This window comes from Mirounga angustirostris, unplaced genomic scaffold, assembly GCF_029215605.1.
Source record: "Mirounga angustirostris isolate CCGP_5_RB_7025 unplaced genomic scaffold, mMirAng1.0.hap1 SCAF_7, whole genome shotgun sequence".
In the NCBI taxonomy this organism is placed as follows: Eukaryota; Metazoa; Chordata; class Mammalia; order Carnivora; family Phocidae; genus Mirounga; species Mirounga angustirostris.
Window position 1 is genome coordinate 78,766,748 of NW_026991715.1, and position 20,904 is coordinate 78,787,651.

General features: G+C 34.6%; 1 protein-coding gene across 1 annotated transcript in view; it reads right to left on the reverse strand.

Moving 5' to 3' along the window:
* The window catches only part of ST8SIA4 (ST8 alpha-N-acetyl-neuraminide alpha-2,8-sialyltransferase 4), a 100,808-nt gene that overhangs the window by 51,889 nt on the left and 28,015 nt on the right, over nucleotides 1-20,904 (reverse strand). Inside the window, exon 4 of the mRNA XM_045899237.3 lies at nucleotides 2,876-3,169. Within this exon, the coding sequence (XP_045755193.1) occupies nucleotides 2,876-3,169 (294 nt within the window). The remainder of the gene's footprint in view (nucleotides 1-2,875; nucleotides 3,170-20,904) is intronic.

Consider the following 20,904-nt stretch of genomic DNA (forward strand, 5'->3'; position numbering starts at 1 on the left):
TCCTTACTGCTGAGAATATAAAATGGTACAACCATTTTGGAAAGCAGTTTGGCAAGTTCCTACAAAATTAAACATAGTCCTCTCATAAGATCCAGCAATTGTACTCCTTGGTATTTACCCAGATGAGTTGAAAACTATGTCCACCCCAAAACCTGCACACAGATATGTATAACAGCTTTATTCATAATTGCCAAAATTTGGAAGCAACAAGTGAGTGAATAAATAAACTGGTACATCCAGACAATGGAATATTATTCTGTACTAAAAAGAATGAGCATCAAGCCATGAAAAGACATGGAGGAACTTTAAGTGCTTAATGCTAAGTGCAAGAAGACAATCTAAAAAGGCTTCATACTGTATGATTCCTACTACATGATATTTGAGAAAAGGCAAAATAATAGAGACATTTAAAAAACAAACAAACTGAACATAATAAAAAAAAGAAGATAGTCAGTGGACATTATCTATAATAACAGAAAACTACATAAAATCTAAATATATGAGACGAGCAAATGTATCTCTTATTATGACATACCAGCTCAGTGGAAAATTGCTCAGCAATAAATTTTTATTATGAAGACAAAAACAAGCAAACAAACAAACAGTTCTTGCCTGAGTTAGTGGGGAGGTATGGATGAATAGGCTGAACACAGAGGACTTCTAGGAAAGCAAAACTACTCTGTACGATTCTATAATGGTGGATGCATGTTATTATACATCTGTCAAACCCACAGAATATACAAACTAAGAGTGAACTGTTGTATAAATTATGGACTTTGGGGAATAATGTTGTGTCAGTGTAGGTTCATCAGTTGTAACCAATGTACAGCTCTGGTACAAGATTTTGATAATGGGGCTCTGCATTTGTGGGGGCAGAGAGTATATGGGAAGTCTCTGTCCCTCCCTCTCAATGTTGCTGTGAACCTAAAACTGCTCTAAAAATAGTCTATTAAAAATAGTAATAAATCAGAGTAATCTTAAATTTTATTAGTTTCCTATAATCAAGGAGTAATTACTATAAAATATTTGTTTTTGAATCTAATAAGCTATCACTGAAGTGTGTAAGTATATGCGCACATGTGTGTCAGAGCGTGTCTGTGTATAAGACAGTAAGATAGAGTGTTATCTTTAAAATTCACCCTCAAATGATATTCAACATTAACATGTCAAAAAATAAGATGTGTTCTTAGCACAATGCTTTATAAAGTTACTCTGTTAAAAACAGATTTTTTTCTTCAGAGTCAGATTGTAATTACCAGGAATCTTCGTAATTAAAAAAAAAATTACTTATCCTCCAAATGAATATATTTTATCTTACTTTGTTGAAGCTTCATGTCAAGCATCAAAAGAATGAATGTTGAATAACCATGATCTAATTATAAGAATGCAATTTAATTGTGTACAGAATAACACAATCCAAGAAACTGTCTTGAGTCTTAACCAAGGAAATGATAAATCCTGGAAGGAAAGTATCATATTAACAAAACACAATGAAAACACCTTAGCCCAGACCCAATTACAGTTTTTGAAGCAGACTATTATTAACTCTGCATTTGGAAACCTTTTTTCTTTTAGAACTTCCAGCCATTCTACTTAATTGGTCCCTTGTACTTGCCCTTCCTTCCCATGGCCACTGATTCTGCCCTACATCTTTATCATCTTATGAGTAAATTAATCAAAAAGTCAAATTAGTCTTCACACTTTTAGCACCTCTTCTTGCCCATGTAAAGTCGGCTGTTAGAAGATTTACTCTCCTAAATTCACACATATAACTTTGCTTTATGCAAAATAAAATTGATTCTCTTCCTAACCAGATCATAAGTTATTTTTCTAACTTTGTATTCCAATGCTCCACAATGGACTCCATTATTTCACAAGTTTACCATGTACTTATGTCCTTCTCAGTTCACTCTAATAATGCAATAATATTTCCTTCTGTTTCATTTTCTCTATCGCCATCTCTCTCTGTCCCTGTCTCTGTCTCCTTTTCTTTTTATTCCTGGTTAATAGCTACTCTGTTCTTCAAATCTAGTTGACTTGACTAGACTTTTAAGTCTTCTTTGCTAATATGAGGAACAAATTCTACACTCCTGACAACATACCACCTTACCATGCGTTTATGTCCTAGCTAGTTATATATGGGTCTGTTTCTACCATAAAACCTATGCATTCCTTTAAAGCAGTGGTCAGCCTTCTTCATTTTTCTGCCTCCAATATCTGACAGTAGATATTCAATAAAATACATCATTGCTTATATTTGTATTACATATTTTACAGATTTATACGTATGCATGACTGAATTTGGCCTTTTGGTCACTTGCCGCTTTTAAATAAAAGTCTATTTCTTAGGTTTTACATCTTAGCTTATATTAATAAAAGAGAAATGTTGACTTAATTCATAAAAATGACATCTGTGACTTGTGGTGGGGGGAGCATTAAGGCATGTCATCTCAGCCAGCTTTCTCTATTTCTGGTAGGCTGCTTAACTACAGATGGGACTTAATTGCTCCTTAAATACATCTAACATTTATGCTTCCACAATATTGCTCAGTAGCCATATAGCACTTCTGTTGGTAGTTTTCTTTCCTCAAATTCATTAACTTTATGGTGAATCCTTATTACTTTTTAACACAGCAAAACATAAAAACAGACATAAATAAGTGCCAAGTTCAAATATTTGCTTCTTCAAGAAAGAGAGTAAGCTAAAATAATATGGTACATAAACAAAATTCAAGTTGATAGAGTAGCCATTATAAAAAAAGTGGAAACATATATCCATCGGGAGATTTTACTGAGGCTCCCTCCTGTCTAGGGAATATGTTTAGTTATGTGTTCCATTGTGCCAAGGACAGACTGGTCCTTTCCAGACACTTACCCTCTGACAGCATGAATAAGTCTCAATGATGGATAGGCAGTTCGCACTTGCAGTTTATTCTTAAGGATTAATGCATTAACCCACTCCACGTGCTTCTCTCCTCCTTTGACCATGAAAGCAGGGATCCAAAGGACACTGTCATTCAGCATGGAAAGTCTATGCACAAATTTTTCTCTGTCACTCTCATTCCGAAAGCCTCCAAATGCTCTTTGTACAACTGATGGATTCATGGTAATAAAATCTGATTTAGTTCCCACATCTGCAGCAAACTCCACCACAGGGGCTAGATTACACCTGAAGAGGAAAAAAAATTAATGGACAAATGAAAAATAAATATGAAACATTCACTCCTAAAATGGTGTGCATAAAAAGAAGAGTGGGTAACAAGCATTTTCTTTTCACCAGGTTGGAAAAAAAAAAAGATAATCTGCCAGGTAAAATTATATTTCAGTAAGTTACCCCATATTCAGGAATATTGTCTTCAATAATGTGATCTCCTAGTATAGGGCTTAAATTGTCATTTATATTAATTCAACCTGTTGTCTAAGAATACTCTTTGCTGTTTATCTTCATAAAACCACATGATATGAATTCCTAATAAGTGAATTTATGATGGTAAATTCACAAAAGTTCAGTTGCCATGCAGTCGGCAATCTAAACCACATGCTATTCTATAAGTAAAACATACTAGACTTGATGTTCGAATCTGCACTACTTGTCAAGCTTAAGGCATTTTAACAACTTTATAAACATAATCAAGTGAAGGTAGCTTTTCTGTATCCTGAGGTCAAATGAAAATACAATTCCTTATAGTATTTTCCACAAATGTATTTGTAATTGCCCTCTACCACCCTAAATGGGAAAGAAAAGTTAGAAAAGTGGAATTATCACATTTAATATGCCTTTTTGGGATATTAAATAATTCAGAGAAGCCCTTACTACCAAATATCTTTCTGTTCTTTTTGAGCATGTCCTCAAAATGTCTATTTTCCCCTGCTAACATGCCACATACGTTTTGTGTTTTGGAGAGAAGGGACAGAATCTGATGTCCTGTTCTTCCCACTGAAGTTCCAGGGCCTCACAAAGTGCTTGCACCTGATTTTATTCTTGTATCTGATTTCAGTCTTATGCTGAAAGGGAGCTTTGAAAAGCACCATGAATTTTGTCTTCAACCAATTTGTGATGCTTCTTTGATTCTATCACACAGATCTTTGGATATTCAACTTAAAAGATAGCTTAAAAATATTTTTAATTTGCTAAAAAAGGCAAGTTTTAATTAGCTAATAAGTGAAAAGTCAGATTTGAAACAAACAAGAGTTTGCTAATTTAGAAAAAATCATTTAAATCTATTAAATCTACCACTTCATGAAAACACACACACATACACACACACGATTTCTTTTACTTTTCTTTCCTTATATCAGCCTTTAAAGAGAAGGGGAAATAAACTGATTTCTTCTTTCTGTATTTTTGCAGGTCTGACTGCATTATGAAAGTTTCTCACAATATTCTTCCTTGTGCTCTTTGCCACTTTAAATTCTCAAACAAGTTAGATTTAATTAAAGAGTGAAGTGTGTGCTCTGCTATTAAAAATACTGGCTTGAATATCTTTCCTTATCTCAATTAATACATCTTATTACTTTCTAGATCTCTGACATTTAGCTACTGCAACAAACATCTCACACAATTAAGCAAAGTCTATGTTATTTAGGACAAGCTCCTCAGAGAAAACAAAACAACACAAAATAACACATCATATTATTTAGAAAGAAACAATTTTTTCAAGTTACATATATTTAATTATGCCCACTATATCATATGATATAGTATTTGGTCTAGCCATGATCTGTGTACTATATGAGATTAGATATTATTCATTCCCATCACAGTAAGAATATTATGAATGGGACTGCCTTGGAAAATAGCTACATGGGAACAGAAGCCAAAATGAACATCTTACTGTGGAATTCATGGAAGATTGAGGACATGGTAATTTTTCAAGTCCAAAACTGTGCTCCATGCCAGCTTTAAAAATAATCTAAAATTCTAACCAAGTTAATTATAAGATGAATTTGGATACCGTGGGGAAAATGCATTCAGAACATCATTATTACAGACACTTCTCCTTCCTCAGGTAAAAATAGACAACACTTGCTAATGTTACAGTTAACATGATATATCTTTCCACTAAAACAATTCCTCAGCAATTCTTTTCAGAGGATTTCTACGATAGAAAAAAATAAGATCTATACTTCATTTTCTTTATAATTGTAAAAATAATCACAGCCAACCTAGTTAAACAGAACAAAAATAACATTCTACAGCATTATCTTTTCAGGGGAAAAAAAGCCACTTGATTACATTATGCTTTTCATTATTTTTTCTTATCACTTATTTAAAAACACCTCTACTCCCATGTTGGTTAACACTTTTTAGGATTTTAGGATTGACTTTTAGATTGATTCACCATATTCCTTAAGCATAACTCTCTGGCCATGTGTCTTTTAAGAACTAACAAGAGATTCATCAGTGAAACTGGGTGTTGAAAGACAGGTACTTTCCACTAGGAAGCAAAAGTAAACTAAGAGAATAAGAATATTTCTGGAGAATAGTATTGGTCTAAGAGACAAACGAATGTATATGATGCAAAGAATGATAAATGATTGCAGAGCACTGTGAGATCAAAGAGTAATTGATTCACGTGAGCTTTATTGTAGAGTTTTTATGACCTAAGCATAGCCCAACCCAGCTTTGTGAGGATGGAAATAGAGGTACTGAAAATAGCATGACAGAGGGACACATCATAAAATATAATGTATGCTAGCTCTAGGAGTCCAGTATATTCATTTTCCTTGGAAAGATTATGTCTAATTTTTCACTGGAAGGAAAGATTAACATTGTTGTGTCCATATGTGGTCAGTGAATTAACTACTCTGTAGTTGAGTCAGATATTTAGTCATATAATTAGCTGAATGCCACATAATCAGGGCAAGCATTAAGAAACCCAAAATAACCAACCAGCTGTGTCACACTCCAGCAATTCAGTAGACTTGTTGTGAACTTCATAGCGTTACTAGTAGTAATACTGATGATTGAGCAAGATTATGAATAGATTTGCAATCAAACATTCTTCATCTTTCTTCATCCTTCTTTTTAAAAATCTTCTTAGGGATTATAATACTCAAAAGTATCCAGAATGTGTAGCAAGCATTTATGAATTAACATATTATTTTGCATGTTATTTTTAATCCCATAAAATTGATGAGTGGCCAATTTTTTTTTAAAGATTTTATTTATTTATTCATGAGAGACAGAGAGACAGAGAGAGAGAGAGAGAGGCAGAGGGAGAAGCAGGCTCCCAAGGAGCAGGGAGCCCGATGCGGGACTCGATCCCAGGACCCTGAGATCATGACCTGAGCCGAAGGCAGACGCTTAACCATCTGAGCCACCCAGGCGCCGATGAGTGGCCAATTTTTAAATTATGGATTTTTGTGAGTCAAAACTATTCAGTACATAAGAATATTTAATATGCTCAACCTCTATTTCTTTAGCCAAATTAAATTTTTGTACTGTCCAACTATTTTTGACATATCAAAAACATGAAAACATATATTCAGAAGTAGGTATGTAGGCCAAACCCCTGTTTACTCTAAGCTGTCCAATTTTAAATTTATTTGTGTTTATTTTCCATCATTAAAAACCTGCAGGAAGGTACTCCAGACCTCTGAAATTTCTTCTGTGATCACACACCAGATGGGATCACCTCTCAACATTCCTTTTATGCAGAATTGAAGGTACTTCCATTTCTTTCAAGGCTATATAAAATGTTTTAGATTAATTTTAATTTAATTCATTTAATTTTTTAAGGAAAGAACTGCTTATTTCATGTATAAAACCTGAGGATCACAGAATTCCCTAGGAAGATGTCTCTCCTGGTGTGTCAATATTCTCTGCATTTCCCTTAAGTATTAACTCAATAGTCTAAGCAACTAGGAGGTCCCCCTTTCAACAGCTCAGCAGATATGCCTTGAGAGTTCACTGTGCAAATACTATATACCATACTCAGAACTTTTTCCAACTATTTTACTATTTGTGCTGTTTTACAATGATATAATTTGGCCAAAAAATAATCTTGACCATTATTGTCAGTAATAACATTAAGATAATGCTCTTTCATTTAGCCATGCATTTATTCATCCCATGATGCGTTATACACTTATGCTAGCTATAGAACTAGTCATGTGAGATACTAAGGTAAGACAGTGTGCACTGTGATATAGGAGGTTGTTAATTACTTCTTTACACATATAACATAGATTAAATGAGAAGAAAAAACTAATGAATGGATTACCGACCAAACTCAGTTCTTTTTCACCATTTAATGTTTAAACAAGTTCCAAACACCTGAATAATATACCTTTTTTCTCTTTTGGCTAATCCCATTGTATGTGTATTTCTCTGTATTAACATTGAAATCTCTCAACCCCAGCCATCATTACCAACAGACCCTGACATAGGAGATAGCCTCTTCTCTTTTCTCCCATAAGGGGAAGCTTATGGTTCCTATCTGCTCCCCTCCTGCTTTTGAGCTTGAAGAGTCAAGAGAACAAAGAATCTCTAATACCTGCTTTTTTCTTTTTTCTTTTTTTTTCAAGTTTTGTGGTTAACCTCTCCAAATGGCTAGGGGAAGCTAAAACACGCACCCTATTAGTCTTTCTGACTTTCTCGAGTGAGGGTAGTAGGCCCTAAATAGACCTGAAACCAATATTTTTCGCAATCCTGTGAGGTAAGTAGTTGTATCATCTCCACTTCGGAGATGAGAAACAAAGGTCAAAGTGGTTAAAAAACATGTCCAAGGACATAGTGCATTTAAAAGAAAAGCACAGCTGTTTTAGAATGACTTTAGGACAGGAATTTTAATTGACACTATTTATACATGTGATTTCTTTCAGAACCAGAGAAAATATCAATATGTTCATCCTTCAACCCAACCTTCCTATAGGAGAAAGAGTGCAGATTCCCAGGACTTAAGCATATTATACAAGTCCACTCGGCCATGATGTTCCCCAAATCCTGAGCAATTATTAAACCATGGGTTTTAAGTATCTAAACCATAAAAATAATACACCTCAGAGCTCTTGAAAGAGAGGATTTTCAAAATGCAGATAAAAGGATTAAATATCGATGTGACTTTTTGAAATATGAAGCATAGGATTAACAGTTAATTTATATGTGGCATACCATTATGTAGTAAACAAAGTATAAGAAATAGAGATGAAATACCATGTTGAAGATCTGCATTGCAGTGTGGTGGATGGCCACAGAAATACACAAACAAATATACACATATCACATTTTATGTTTGCTGATCAGATAACAAATAATGAAATCCTCAACTTGACAGAAATAAAAACAAATGACACTTATGTCATGAAAATAACTAAGTGAAAAAACAGACAAGGAAATTTTTTCACAGACCCAGATTTGTTTACATTACTGGTAAAGGTGGGAAGAACTGTGCCATATTATTTCTAGGGAAATCACAGAATAAAAAAAAAAATTTCAAACTCATTCTAAAAGACAAAGATGAATACTGAGAATTATGTTAGGCTATGCCATTCCCGCACTTCTCCAAAACCAAAATAGAGTTATTGGGCAAAGTTGCTACAACTGCACAGATATTATTTAATAACTTAAGTTTTTGAGGGGTGAAGGGTGGGGAAGATACGCTAATGAATGGATATATTGTGCTTAAATCAAATAAAATATTACATGTGCATCTACTATGTATCCAATTTTAGTTTAAACTTTAAGTATAAAAGGTATTCAGTTTAGTTTCTGCCCTCAGCCATCATTTAAACGGTAGCTATGTGGGCATTGGTGTTCACATCCCAATCTGTGTGACCTTAGGCAAGTTACTTAAACTCTCTGAGATCCAACTTTTTCTATAAATGAGGCTATTAACACTGATTGAAATGCTATTGAGAAAATTAAATGAAACACAATATCTGAATTTCCTCTCAGAATTGCTTGCTTAGAGTTGGTAATAAATATTAGCTAATGGTAATCATTTTTTATATGCCCTTTCCTTTTGCAACCTCTTGTGAGAGACAAAAGGAATGCATGCAGATAAATTAAAGAGCATGTTGGATAGAAAGAACTTATTGAGCAAGAGTGTGGGGTGGGGAGAAGATTTATTTATAGCACACTTAACAAACCATTTTGCCTGGAATTTAGCCATCCCCACCTCCCCCCCCAAAAAAACTAATTGGGATTTGAATGGTTGATTCAATGACTAAGAACATCTTGAATAGTAGACAAAACAAGTTTAACTTCATAGGCAGTATGAAAAATATAGAAGCTCATAGACATGGTCATTTGTATTTAAGAAAGAGACTATGACACATGTATTCAGGAAAAACCAGAATAAAGTTCTACAATTAGAACTTTGACACAATTCTTATAAAAGGTAGTGAAGATCTTTTAGTATGACAGTAAGAAGAGTAATAGCTAAGTTTTATTGAGTACTCATTATGTACCAGAAACTGTTCTATTTGCTTTGCATGTAATATCATATGCAGTTCTCAAAATAATCCCATGAGACAGGCACTATCATTATGTTTCTCCATTGATGAAGAAACTGAGCCGTGGTAAGCTGTATACACTTACAAAGCTTGTAAGATGTAAAGGCAGGTTTTAAGCTCTTGTGCATGATATTGTGAATCAATTAATTCCTGTGAATGAAAATGAAGAACTAGACAAACAAATTTTGTTAGATATCTTGGCCACAAGTTCAGTTGCATTTAAATGTGATACAGCTAAGTCTAGAATCTCATTGACTTCATTAATTCACATGTCTGGTCCGAAGGTCTGCCTGGCTAAAGGAAGTGAGGAAGTTACATCCTTCCTCACTCTCTTGTAAGCACTCTTCACCAAAGGTGGGGGTTGGATGGGAGAAGATGACTGTCCCAGCATGCGGAGGTTACTCCTTGGCAGCAAGGATATATAAATACCTGTGCTCCTCTGAAAAACCACCAAAGCAAGTACATATGAAAAGGAATGTGAAGTGGGGGGGAAGAAAGGTTAATTCTGAGATTTCCTACCAACAGAGTATGGAAGAAAGGTGAGGTAATTCAAAGTAGGTGTACACAGACTAAGGAAGGAAAGGGAGAGAGGAAGGAAGAAATGAAGGAAAGAGAAAAGGAAGGAAGAAAAAAGGCAGCAGACAGACGGTACCATTTAAAAACATAGACTAAAATTCAAAATGAGACCCCATAGTAAAATTCGTAGTAAAATAAGGAAATTGTCCTAGGTGAGAATGAGAAGTAAAGTCTACATATTGAGTTTAATTTTGAAATAAATACACTGACCTGTTTAGGTGTTCATTTTCTTTTTCTTCTGGAACTTTATTTCTCATAAAAAGTGTTCTCATTATGAAAAACTATATATGAACAAGTGGTATTGCTGAAACGACAAATCTCCTCGATCTTTCTTAAAAACAAGGAGAGGATATTGAAATGATCTCAAAGTATTATAGAGAGTACTGGAAGGCTATCAGTAACTTTAACAAATTTGAATGCAATATTATCTCGGGCACCTGGGTGGTTCAGAAATCATGACCTGCCTTCAGCTCAGGTCATCAGTTTATGATCTCAGAGTCCTGGGATGAGCCCCTTCTTGGGAATCCCTGCTAAGTAGGGAGTCTGATGCTCTCTCTCTCTCTCAAATAAATAAACAAAATCTCAAAAATAATACAAATATCTCCTCTTACATTAAGCACTGGTTTAAAAATAAGGCCTAAAAATGCAGACTTATTCCAAGACTTCAGCTCTGGACAATATTTTGACTCAATAGGCCTCTACCTAGACTGTCACAATTAATTCTAGCATATGAATAGACAGGAGTCTAGGAAATCAGGAAGGGTGGTGAGAGTCAGAGCTTTTCACTCTGACATTTTTAATCAATCTCAAACTTGACATTTATCATTCTTCTTCTCGGAGCCTACTTAGTTTTGAGTAGTATGAATACTTAAAATCATCACCTATTTTTCAAGAAAGGATAAAAAAATAGAAGGAGGGATAAAAGGAACAAAAGGAGAAGTAAAAGGGAAAAGTTAGACATTGGAAGGGCAATGACTCAAAAATATATTTTTCTCAATTAAGAATAAACTCTCACAGCCTCTGGTTGTCAATGCATGGTTGTGTGCACTAAACAATACAGAAGGAGAGAGTTCTGGTGGCTGTTCTCTGTCTAGGGCTTGACAATATATTTATAAAAGTTCATAAACTTCCTGAGCATTGTTAAAAACTTGTCATTATACTACACGGATTTTAAAGGAATTTAAATATGATTTACTAATGTAAGCCTTTATCACAATTAAGAATTTGCATGTGATTGTTTTCTTTTTCACAAAAGTAAATATAGAATATAGAGTAGCATGACTAATATTTACTTGAATTACTATAAATGTTGTTCCCTGAAATTGCATATAGAATGAATACTAAGCATCTTGTCTAAATATTTCCTTTGTAACTAAAAAGTAATCATTTTTATTTCTCTGAAGAGGGTGTAAAGAGAAAAGGATGGCAGTTGTTGAGAAATTCCCTGTTCATTGTCTTGGGTTAAAAAAAAAAAAATCATGACTGGGATATTTAAGACAAGGGGGTGGGAAACTAAGCAAGAATTCTTAGAGCATATTCTCAGGTACTCTTGTCATAATCAGGGGAACTGGACCACTCTCCATTGATCAGTGGCTGCTGAGTAGTCACTACTGTTTTGAGGGAAGAACTGATTCAGCATGAAATTTATGTTCTTAAAAATTATGTTGTGCATTAAAAAGAAGGAAACAGGATTCATGAAATATTATGGCTGATATTTTAATCACTCATGCCAGAAAACCAAGGCAGAAAAACTATAACTTTTTCTCTTTGCAATTCATAGTGTTAATAGACAATATACATTGTGGTCATTACAGTGGCTTGGGAAACACATCTGAGTTTTTGAATTTTTAGTGATTACACTATCAAACTTGTCACAGCAACATAGCTTTGACATTTAATTTTCTCATTTAAGAAAATAAAAAATAAAAATAGTTTCATTTGTCATTATAAATTATGAATATATTTTTTCTTTTTAGTTTTTTGAAAGTATAACCGAAGGTTGAAAAATGATTTCTAACTTAGTATATATGATTTATTCAACACTTGGCCCTGGAAAGACAGTTGGTATAATGCTCAGAGAATTTAGGCATTCTGGTACCAATCTCAGAAATGCTGTCAAATTATGAGTGAATAAAAATGAATGTTTTAATATTATGCAGCCATCAAAAGGAATGAGATCTTGCCATTTGCAACGATGTGGATGGAACTGGAGGGTATTATCTTGAGCGAAATAAGTCAAACAGAGAAAGACATGTATCATATGATCTCACTGATATGAGGAATTCTTAATCTCAGGAAACAAATTGAGGGTTGCTGGAGTGGGGGGTGGGGTGGGAGGGATGGGGTGACTGGGTGATAGACACTGGGGAGGGTATGTGCTCTGGTAAGCGCTGTGAATTGCGCAAGACTGTTGAATCTCAGATCTGTACCTCTGAAACAAATAATGCAATATATGTTAAGAAAAAAAAAAAGAAGAAGGTAGCAGGAGGGGAAGAATGAAGCGGGGGAAATCGGAGGGGTAGACGAACCATGAGAGACGATGGACTCTGAGAAACAAACTGAGGGTTCTAGAGGGGAGGGGGGTGGGAGGATGGTTAGCCTGGTGGTGGGTATTGAGGAGGGCACATTCTGCATGGAGCACTGGGTGTTATGCACAAACAATGAATCATGGAACACTTCATCTAAAACTAATGATGTAATGTATGGGGATTAACATAAGAATAAAAAAAAATGAATGTTTTATTTTCCAATATAACAGTAGGCCAAGGCAACTTCACACTCATTAAATCATATTTATTCTAAGTGGAACTTTCTCATATTCTATTTTAGTAGAAAGTCACATTTTTCACTTGGCTGAAAGGCCTTGATCTCCATAATTCTTTTATCCTCTGTATCTGATTCAGAAAGTTCCTCTCAGAAAATCTCTCCTGAATATATTCTCTCTTTTCTATTCCTACTGCTATTTTCTCAACTTAGCTTAGGTACCACCATGTTTCTTTGAACTACTGTTGCAACAATTTGTTAATGAATTGTTTTTCAAACTATTAGCTAGACCCATTGGTGGATCATGAATTATATTTGGGGTCACAGATAAGCAATTTTTAAAGAATGTGAAAGAACAGAATGGATTATAATTGAAAACAACAGTGTTTCTGGCACATAATTTTATGAAAATTTGTTGAAGTGTGTGTGTGTGTGTGTGTGTGTGTGTGGTGTATGTAGTAATAGTAATGGAAGCAGTAGTAGGAGTATATCATGACATAAGTTGTATTTCTGACAATGCATCTTTATTAAACAGAATTGAAAAACATTGCTCTAACCAGTTCTTTAACACAAAGACTCCAAATTTATTATTCTGCTTCAAGGATGTTATCATCTTGTAAAAATGCACATTTGATCACATTGCTATCCTAACCAAAAAATCTTTAGTGATATCAGTCTAGGATTTTCATAACTTGTCTCTACCCTTACTTTTCAGAATTTTTTTTTCTACAAGCCCACTGCCTATTTTAGATCTGAGTGGCTTCAGTCCACTCCATGTAGTCTATGTCTTTTCTATGTCCCTTTATTTATGATGAGGTCTCTGCCTGAAATGACCCCCCTCTCCAAGACACTTTAGCCTCTAACCCAGAAGTCATATTTGTTCTTAAAACTCAAAGGTTAATATCCATTGCAATGTTTGACATGATTTCTTTGGCAGAACTAATTGCTTCTACTGCACTGTTCTAAAATATTTACTAATATCTTCATTCTACCACATATGAAAAGCTATCATATTTAGTTGCTTGTATAGGATTGATATCTTTAATGAAATTAGTAGAGCCACCATAATAATAATAATGAGAGTTACTCTGTGTATTTTGTGTATGTGAATTGAGAACCTGTGTACAGGTATTTGATCTCTCAGTCTTCTAAGAACACTGCTGATGCTCTAAACCAGGTCCTGAACACACAAAGTGCTGAGTGGGAGGTTAACGCAACTCTGGAAAATGGGCAATTTTGCTTGCATATTTCCCCATTTACTAGGGACAGGCTCTTCTGGCCTTGTGATGATACATATCAAAGAATCCAGACTGGGCCCTCAGGCTGTCAGTTTGTGAGTTCTGCACCAAATCTTCTGATACCTGTACAATTATTTCAATTTTTATTTTTAACATGTTAGTTGTGTTAAACATGTTAAAAATGTCTCAGTAGAAATATGATATAGTGTTTGTTTTGAGAGTTGAGCTAAGGAAAACAAAAGGTGCAGTACTAATAAATATGTGTTAAGCTGAAAACTGTGTTTTATTTATTTATTTATTTTAAAGATTTTATTTATTCATTTGAGACAGAGATACAGAGAGAGAGAGAGAGAGCATGAGCAGGGGGAGAGGCAGAGGGAGAGGGAGAAGCAGGCTCCGCACTGAGCCAGGAGCCCCATGTGGGGCTTGATCCCAGGACCCTGGGATCATGACCTGAGCAGAAGGCAGAGGCTTAACCATCTGAGCCACCCAGCCACCCCTGAAAACTGGGTTTTAACTGTAGCTGTTAAAATGTTTAACAGTCAGAAGCTGTGCTAATTAAAATAGACCAATATTGAAAAAAAATCATCATTTTAAGTTGGAATTATTTCACCTAAAACAAAAATGAGATCTGTTCCACTGATGTACCTATTTTAGGTGACTGGTGTTTCCTGTAAGCAGAGCCATTGTCATTCAAAACAAGTTAGGAAGACTGGAGAAGTTCTAAAGACATAATATTTTTTCATTCTGATTTTTTAAAACAGCTCTAAGTCAAAATTTACTCATAAGAAGAGTTAGTACATAGGGATAAGTGGAAACAAGAAACTACAGTGTTTAGCATTCTTCCAATTGTTAGGATTCCTCCCCCTTTATTTTATTAAAGTATAACAAGTTTCAGTTTGTGGTTTGTAAAAATGAAACTCCCAGTTCTCCCTTAACCAAATAGTGTTCCGCTTTTTAACAAACACCACATAAAATATTGAGGCAAGCTTAAAAGTCTATTATGCATTAAATATGCCCAAGACTTAGAAATATCCTCATCAGGTAACTAAAGAATAGATCAGAAATATCGTAAATATAAAAGGTACCAAATTAAGCATTCAAAATATTAATAGTTTTCTTAAGTTACATATAGAAGGTCATGCCTGGGGAATTTGAAAAATTGAAGTAAAGGGCAAAGCATGCACGTATACACGTTAAAAACTAAGGATTATTATTAATGACTTTGATCATTGAAACTAAAAGCACATCCACACAATACTTTGATAGGAGGATGTGCACAAAGAATAAGGACAAGAATATCCATAAACATAACCACATTCTTGGAAAGGGAATTATTGTTACTGTTCCAAATAGAACTGTCTTAAAACTTAGTTTCATTCATTTTTATAATTAATTCCTTCTGTCTCACTGGCAGCAACGCTTTGTTCTTAGCTCTATGATTACAGTAACCGTACCATTCTCTTGCTCCTCTCTGTGTCTATCTCCCCCATCAGACAGCAATCTCCAAACAGAATAGACCATGTAACTTGTCTTTATTTCCCTAATATCTACTGCAGTCCCTCAGGATTTTGCATCCAGTGGCTGCTTGATAATTGTTTGTTGAATGAACAAATACTTGCTGAAATTATGTGACAACAAATTAATGGAACTACTGTTTTTACTTTTAAACTTCAAATAACTGCTTTTATTTTTTAAATGATCATATTTAAGAGCCATACATTTACACCAAAGATGACCACAGTACTCAAAAAATAATTATGGGACTCTAATTTTGAACTTCTTTCCTGACCAAGTTATGAGTCGTGGTAAAAAAAATCATTCTCAGTTCTTTATAAGATCACCATACTTTTGACTCAAGACCATGTTGTTCAGTCTGATCATCTATATAATTCATTAAATATAATAAGAGCTATCAGTTACTACCTTTTGTCACATACCATTTCTATCTAAGTTATTCACATTTTAAAGAACATTCATATAATTGAGTTATCTGCAATTATGTTTTACAGATGAAGGGGAAAAACCTTCAGCTTACACATCTTCAAGTTGGGATTTAAACCCAACCTTGAATCTAAAACACTGCAAATTCAACGGACAGTAGCCACACTTGTGGTGAGCATAGCATAATGTATAAACCTGTTGAATCACTATGTTGAACACCTGAAATAATTTAACATTATGTGTCAACTATACTTAAATAAATAAATAAATAATAGGTAGGTCCAAAATAAAACTGAAGTAAATAAAACGGAACAACATGAATCCAAAATTTATTGCATAATACCAAAGTTTCAAATGATTTTGATTATCCAAAACACATATTCTCTCTCTTTCTCAAACACACACACACACATATACACACACACTATGCTTGTCACTAATGAGAAAACACTCAAAACTACATGAAACCAGAGAGGGAGACAAACCATAAGAGACTCTTAATCTTAGGAAAAAAACTGAAGGTTGGTGGGGTGGGGGGGGGGGTGGGAGGGATGGGGTGGCTGCGTGACAGACATTGGGGAGGGTATGTGCTATGGTGAGCGCTGTGAATTGTGTAAGACTGATGAATCACAGACCTGTACCCCTGAAACAAATAATAGATTATATGTTTAAAAAAAAAAAAAGAGAGAGAAGATAGTAGGAAGGGAAAAATGAAGGGGGGTAATCGGAGGGGGAGACGAACCATGAGAGACGATGGACTCTGAGAAACAAACTGAGGGTTCTAGAGGGGAGGGGGGTGGGGGGATGGGTTAGCACGGTGATGGGTATTAAAGAGGGCACATATTGAATGGAGCACTGGATGTTATACGCAAACAATGAATCATGGAACACTACATCAAAAACTAATGATGTAATGTATGGTGACTAACATAACATAAAATAAAATTAAAAAAAGAAACTACAGATTATAAAACTCTATAAGTTGAAGTTTTATGTACTGTTTAAAAAACAAATACATATATATATGTGTATATATATATTTCCTGCTCAAAATCACTCAGGTAGTATTACAGGTGGAACATGAGTCCAACTCTTCAAATTCCCAGTATATCACATTTCCCATCTATAGTCCAGATTTTTAACATATTTTTTATATTTTTTTAAAGTAAAAATTGGTTTTGTTCCCAATTTAAAAACAGTATTTGTGTTCACTGCATGGGGAAATGCATACACGTGCTTACGCGCGCGCGCACACACACACACACACACACTATCACTACCAAAAACAGAAGTTAAGCTAATTCAAACATAAAACACTTTTAAGTCTCTGTCTAAAAGATAATCACTGTTAACATTTTGTACCATACTGACTGCAAATATTCTAAAAAACAATTTCCAGTAACGGCATAAGTCAATATACCGAAAAGATTGCATTCTGTGGTTCCAAGAATTTCGGTGGATGCCAGTTAAGTAGATATGGGAAGTGGAAGGTCTTATCTCTTAGAAAAATGTCAGGGTCCTTTCCCCAAAACTATACTAAATGATGTTGATGTAAAACAACTTCTCTCCCTTCTGATAATACTCGTATTTACTGGTTCTTCTTTATTCTCTATGTACCATGACTTCCCAAGGCCCTGACCTCATCACATTTACAAAAATCCATATGAATCATTAAAACTTCATTTTGTTTTCTTTGCTAAGAAGTGATACTTTTCTCCTGATTTTGAGGCTTAACATTTGCTCATATCAGGAGGAGAGGCAACACTCCTGGACCAAAGGAAACAAAAGCCAGATTACAGGATGCAATATTAAGGGGAAAATGTTATTTCTACAAATTGATTGATGAGAAGGAAATTTATTCAAAACATGGCAACCAGAAGGAAAAAAATTGAAACAACAGTGCAAATTGACAGGATCTATTCCAAAGGTGACTTTTGAATCATAAGAAAATAGAGTCATAGAGTTTCAGAGCTGGAAATTTATGAGACCATCTAGTTCAACAGCCTCATTTGGCATATTGGGAACCTGAAACCCAAAGTGATTTACATTACTTGTTCAAAGTTACACAGCTATATTTAGTGCCAATGTCAGCAGGAGGATCCAGGTTTCTGAACTCTCAAATGAGTATTATTTCAATTATACTTCATGGGAGAAAACGTAACTGCTTAGCAACAATGACCATTTAACTGCAAATATTTACATCTTCTGTGTACCTAGGTCACAGATATAATTTTCACACCATGAATATACTACAAAGACATTAATCCTAAACCATCGGAAGGAAGAAATATTACATTTATTGAATAAATAATTTGTACTTGGGTTTATACTAGTCAATTTCATACATCTCATTTTATTTCTATACCCACAAAAAATAGAAGGTAAGGAGTATTTTCTTCATATTAAATGTGAAGAAACCATGGCTTGGAGAAGTAAATAAATCACTTAAGATTGAATATATATATTAAATGGAAAAGCTGGAACTTGAAATCAGATATACCTGACTTAAAGATTTATCTCGCTTCATTAAGGTGTTAATTCCCTTGAAACAAAAGGTCTCAGTCTCCTCCTCACTTATCTGACCTTAGAATATTTTGGCATACTTTTGGCACACAATAAGTAGATATTTTTTTAAAGATATTATTTATTTATTTGGAAGAGAGAGAGAGACAGAGTGGGGGGGCCAAAGGAGAGGGAGAGATATCTCAAACAGACTCTACGCTGAGTGACGGAGGGCTCAATACCAGGACCCCAAGATCATGACTTGAGCCAAAATTAAGAGTCAGACGCTTAAGTGACCGAGCCACTTGGGTCCCCCAATAAGTAGATACTAAAAGAAAAGAGTTTCCCATAAGATGATCCATAAATCACAACTGGAGAAATTGCTCAACACTATAAAGTCAGTGTTTATTTTATTTTATATTTCTTGATTTTTTTAATTGTTTTTCCGATTTTATTAAGATATAGTTGACACATAATATTGTGTAGGTTGAAGGTATACAACATGATGATTTGATGTACATGTATATATTGTGAAATAATTGCCAGAACAGGGATTATTAATATATCCTCACCTCACATAGTTACTACTATGTGTGTGTGGTTTTATGTGTTGTTTGATTTGGTTTTTTAGCCTACTTTGAAGAATGGCTGGTGCCTTGCGGAAATATCAGACATTATAATGGCATCCCTATTCTATTTTACATGCTAAGTCATCAAAATTTGAAATGTACCCTAATAAAGACAATCTCTCACTGGTCTTCATATTTCAGAGTAAACATACAACTAAAAACCTCTTAATCTAGTACAGCATAAACTATTATTTCCAATCTTTATTTAAAAATAAAATATCAAACTTTGAGAAGGAGAGGAAAAAGCTCTATTGTTGCTTCCTTCCCTAACCTACTGTGTATACTCAGGAAAGTCACTCCAACTCTCTATTCTATGAAAAAATAGAGGTTGTTAACCTAAGCCTAACTAACTCAGAGGAACCAATGGGAACCAGTTAGGTTTCTTCAAGATTCATTTTCTGCCAAAATGACATCCAAAAAATGTCACATTTAAAATGGAGCACATTCGTGTTTATTATCATTTGCCTTTTCCATCTATTATACAATTGATATCATTCCTTTATTTTTTTCATTTGCCTTCTACTCTATCCTTACACTGTCACCATCTTACTTTGCCCCTCATCATCTCCACCTTTAGACTGCTTTCAGTAGTACCATTTTTTATCCCTCTCTAACTTACCTATCACCAGAAATCTTCCTGAAATTTACATTTGGCCATGTCATTCCTCTACAGAGTGGCTTTACACACTGCCTGCAAAATGAAGCCCAATCTCCTTAGCCAGACACCACGGACCCTGTGTTACCTGTCTCTCAGCTTTCTTCTCCAGCTTCACCTGCTTTCATTGACCCATGCAACCTTCTATTCCAGCATGCTGAAACTGCCTGCAGGCCTGGAAAAGCCACTGTCTTCCATGCTTAGGGCCCTTTGTGCATAATGGATCCAGTTTGGACTTGGTCTCACTCTCTTTTCCCTCCATTCTATGTTTACCTTCTCAGTCAACTCAAGTGCTTCTTCTCCCAGGAAGTCATCCTTGACTATCCAGCTTATGTCTCCTCTCTGCCTCATTACCAGTGCTTACTTCTCTGTATAATTCTAATAAAGCAATTTGCACGTTATTAGTCATTAGTTAATCTCCTTCACTAGACCACAGTCATTTCAAACTTAGAGACTTGCTTTTCATTTTTGTATCTCCAATTCCTGATAAATAGGTGGATAAAAGACTGATCCACTGAATAAATTATAAGAAAGATCAAAGCTATGCTATTTATCACTTGAAACAATAGGTACTGAAAAGTTTGTATTTAATTTTAGAGTAGATATTTTGGGCCTATGTCTATTTACAGATGAGTTTGTTTAAAAAATAACAAATACTGTAAACCCAAAACTGAAGCCTTATTTAGAAAAAATCTGTGGAAGGACTGATCAACTGACCATTTGCTAATGCTCAACTGATGTCAGGAAATGATAATCTCCACAACATTTTATGTTAATATGAATCATAGCATCTAAGCTTAGTTTATCATCTTACTCTGTCCTATGAGATGGATTTCATCACATTTTGGCTCCTCTAGTATCTTCCTTATTGAGTGCTCTTCCTCTTCTTTATCTTTGATTTGTTTATTATCATGGTCCTTTTATCTGTTAATGTGCTTATGCTTCTATGCCTCTAAGTATATTCCCCTTCTGTTTATAACAACAATAAAACACCAACAAGAACAAACAAACCAACAAACTCTAAGGGCCTTTCTTGGACTATAGGATACTATGTAAATCCTTAACAGGGTATAATGATCCTTTATCATGTAATTCCAACATACCTTGACATTTCTCCTTCCACATTGTTTCTCATTAT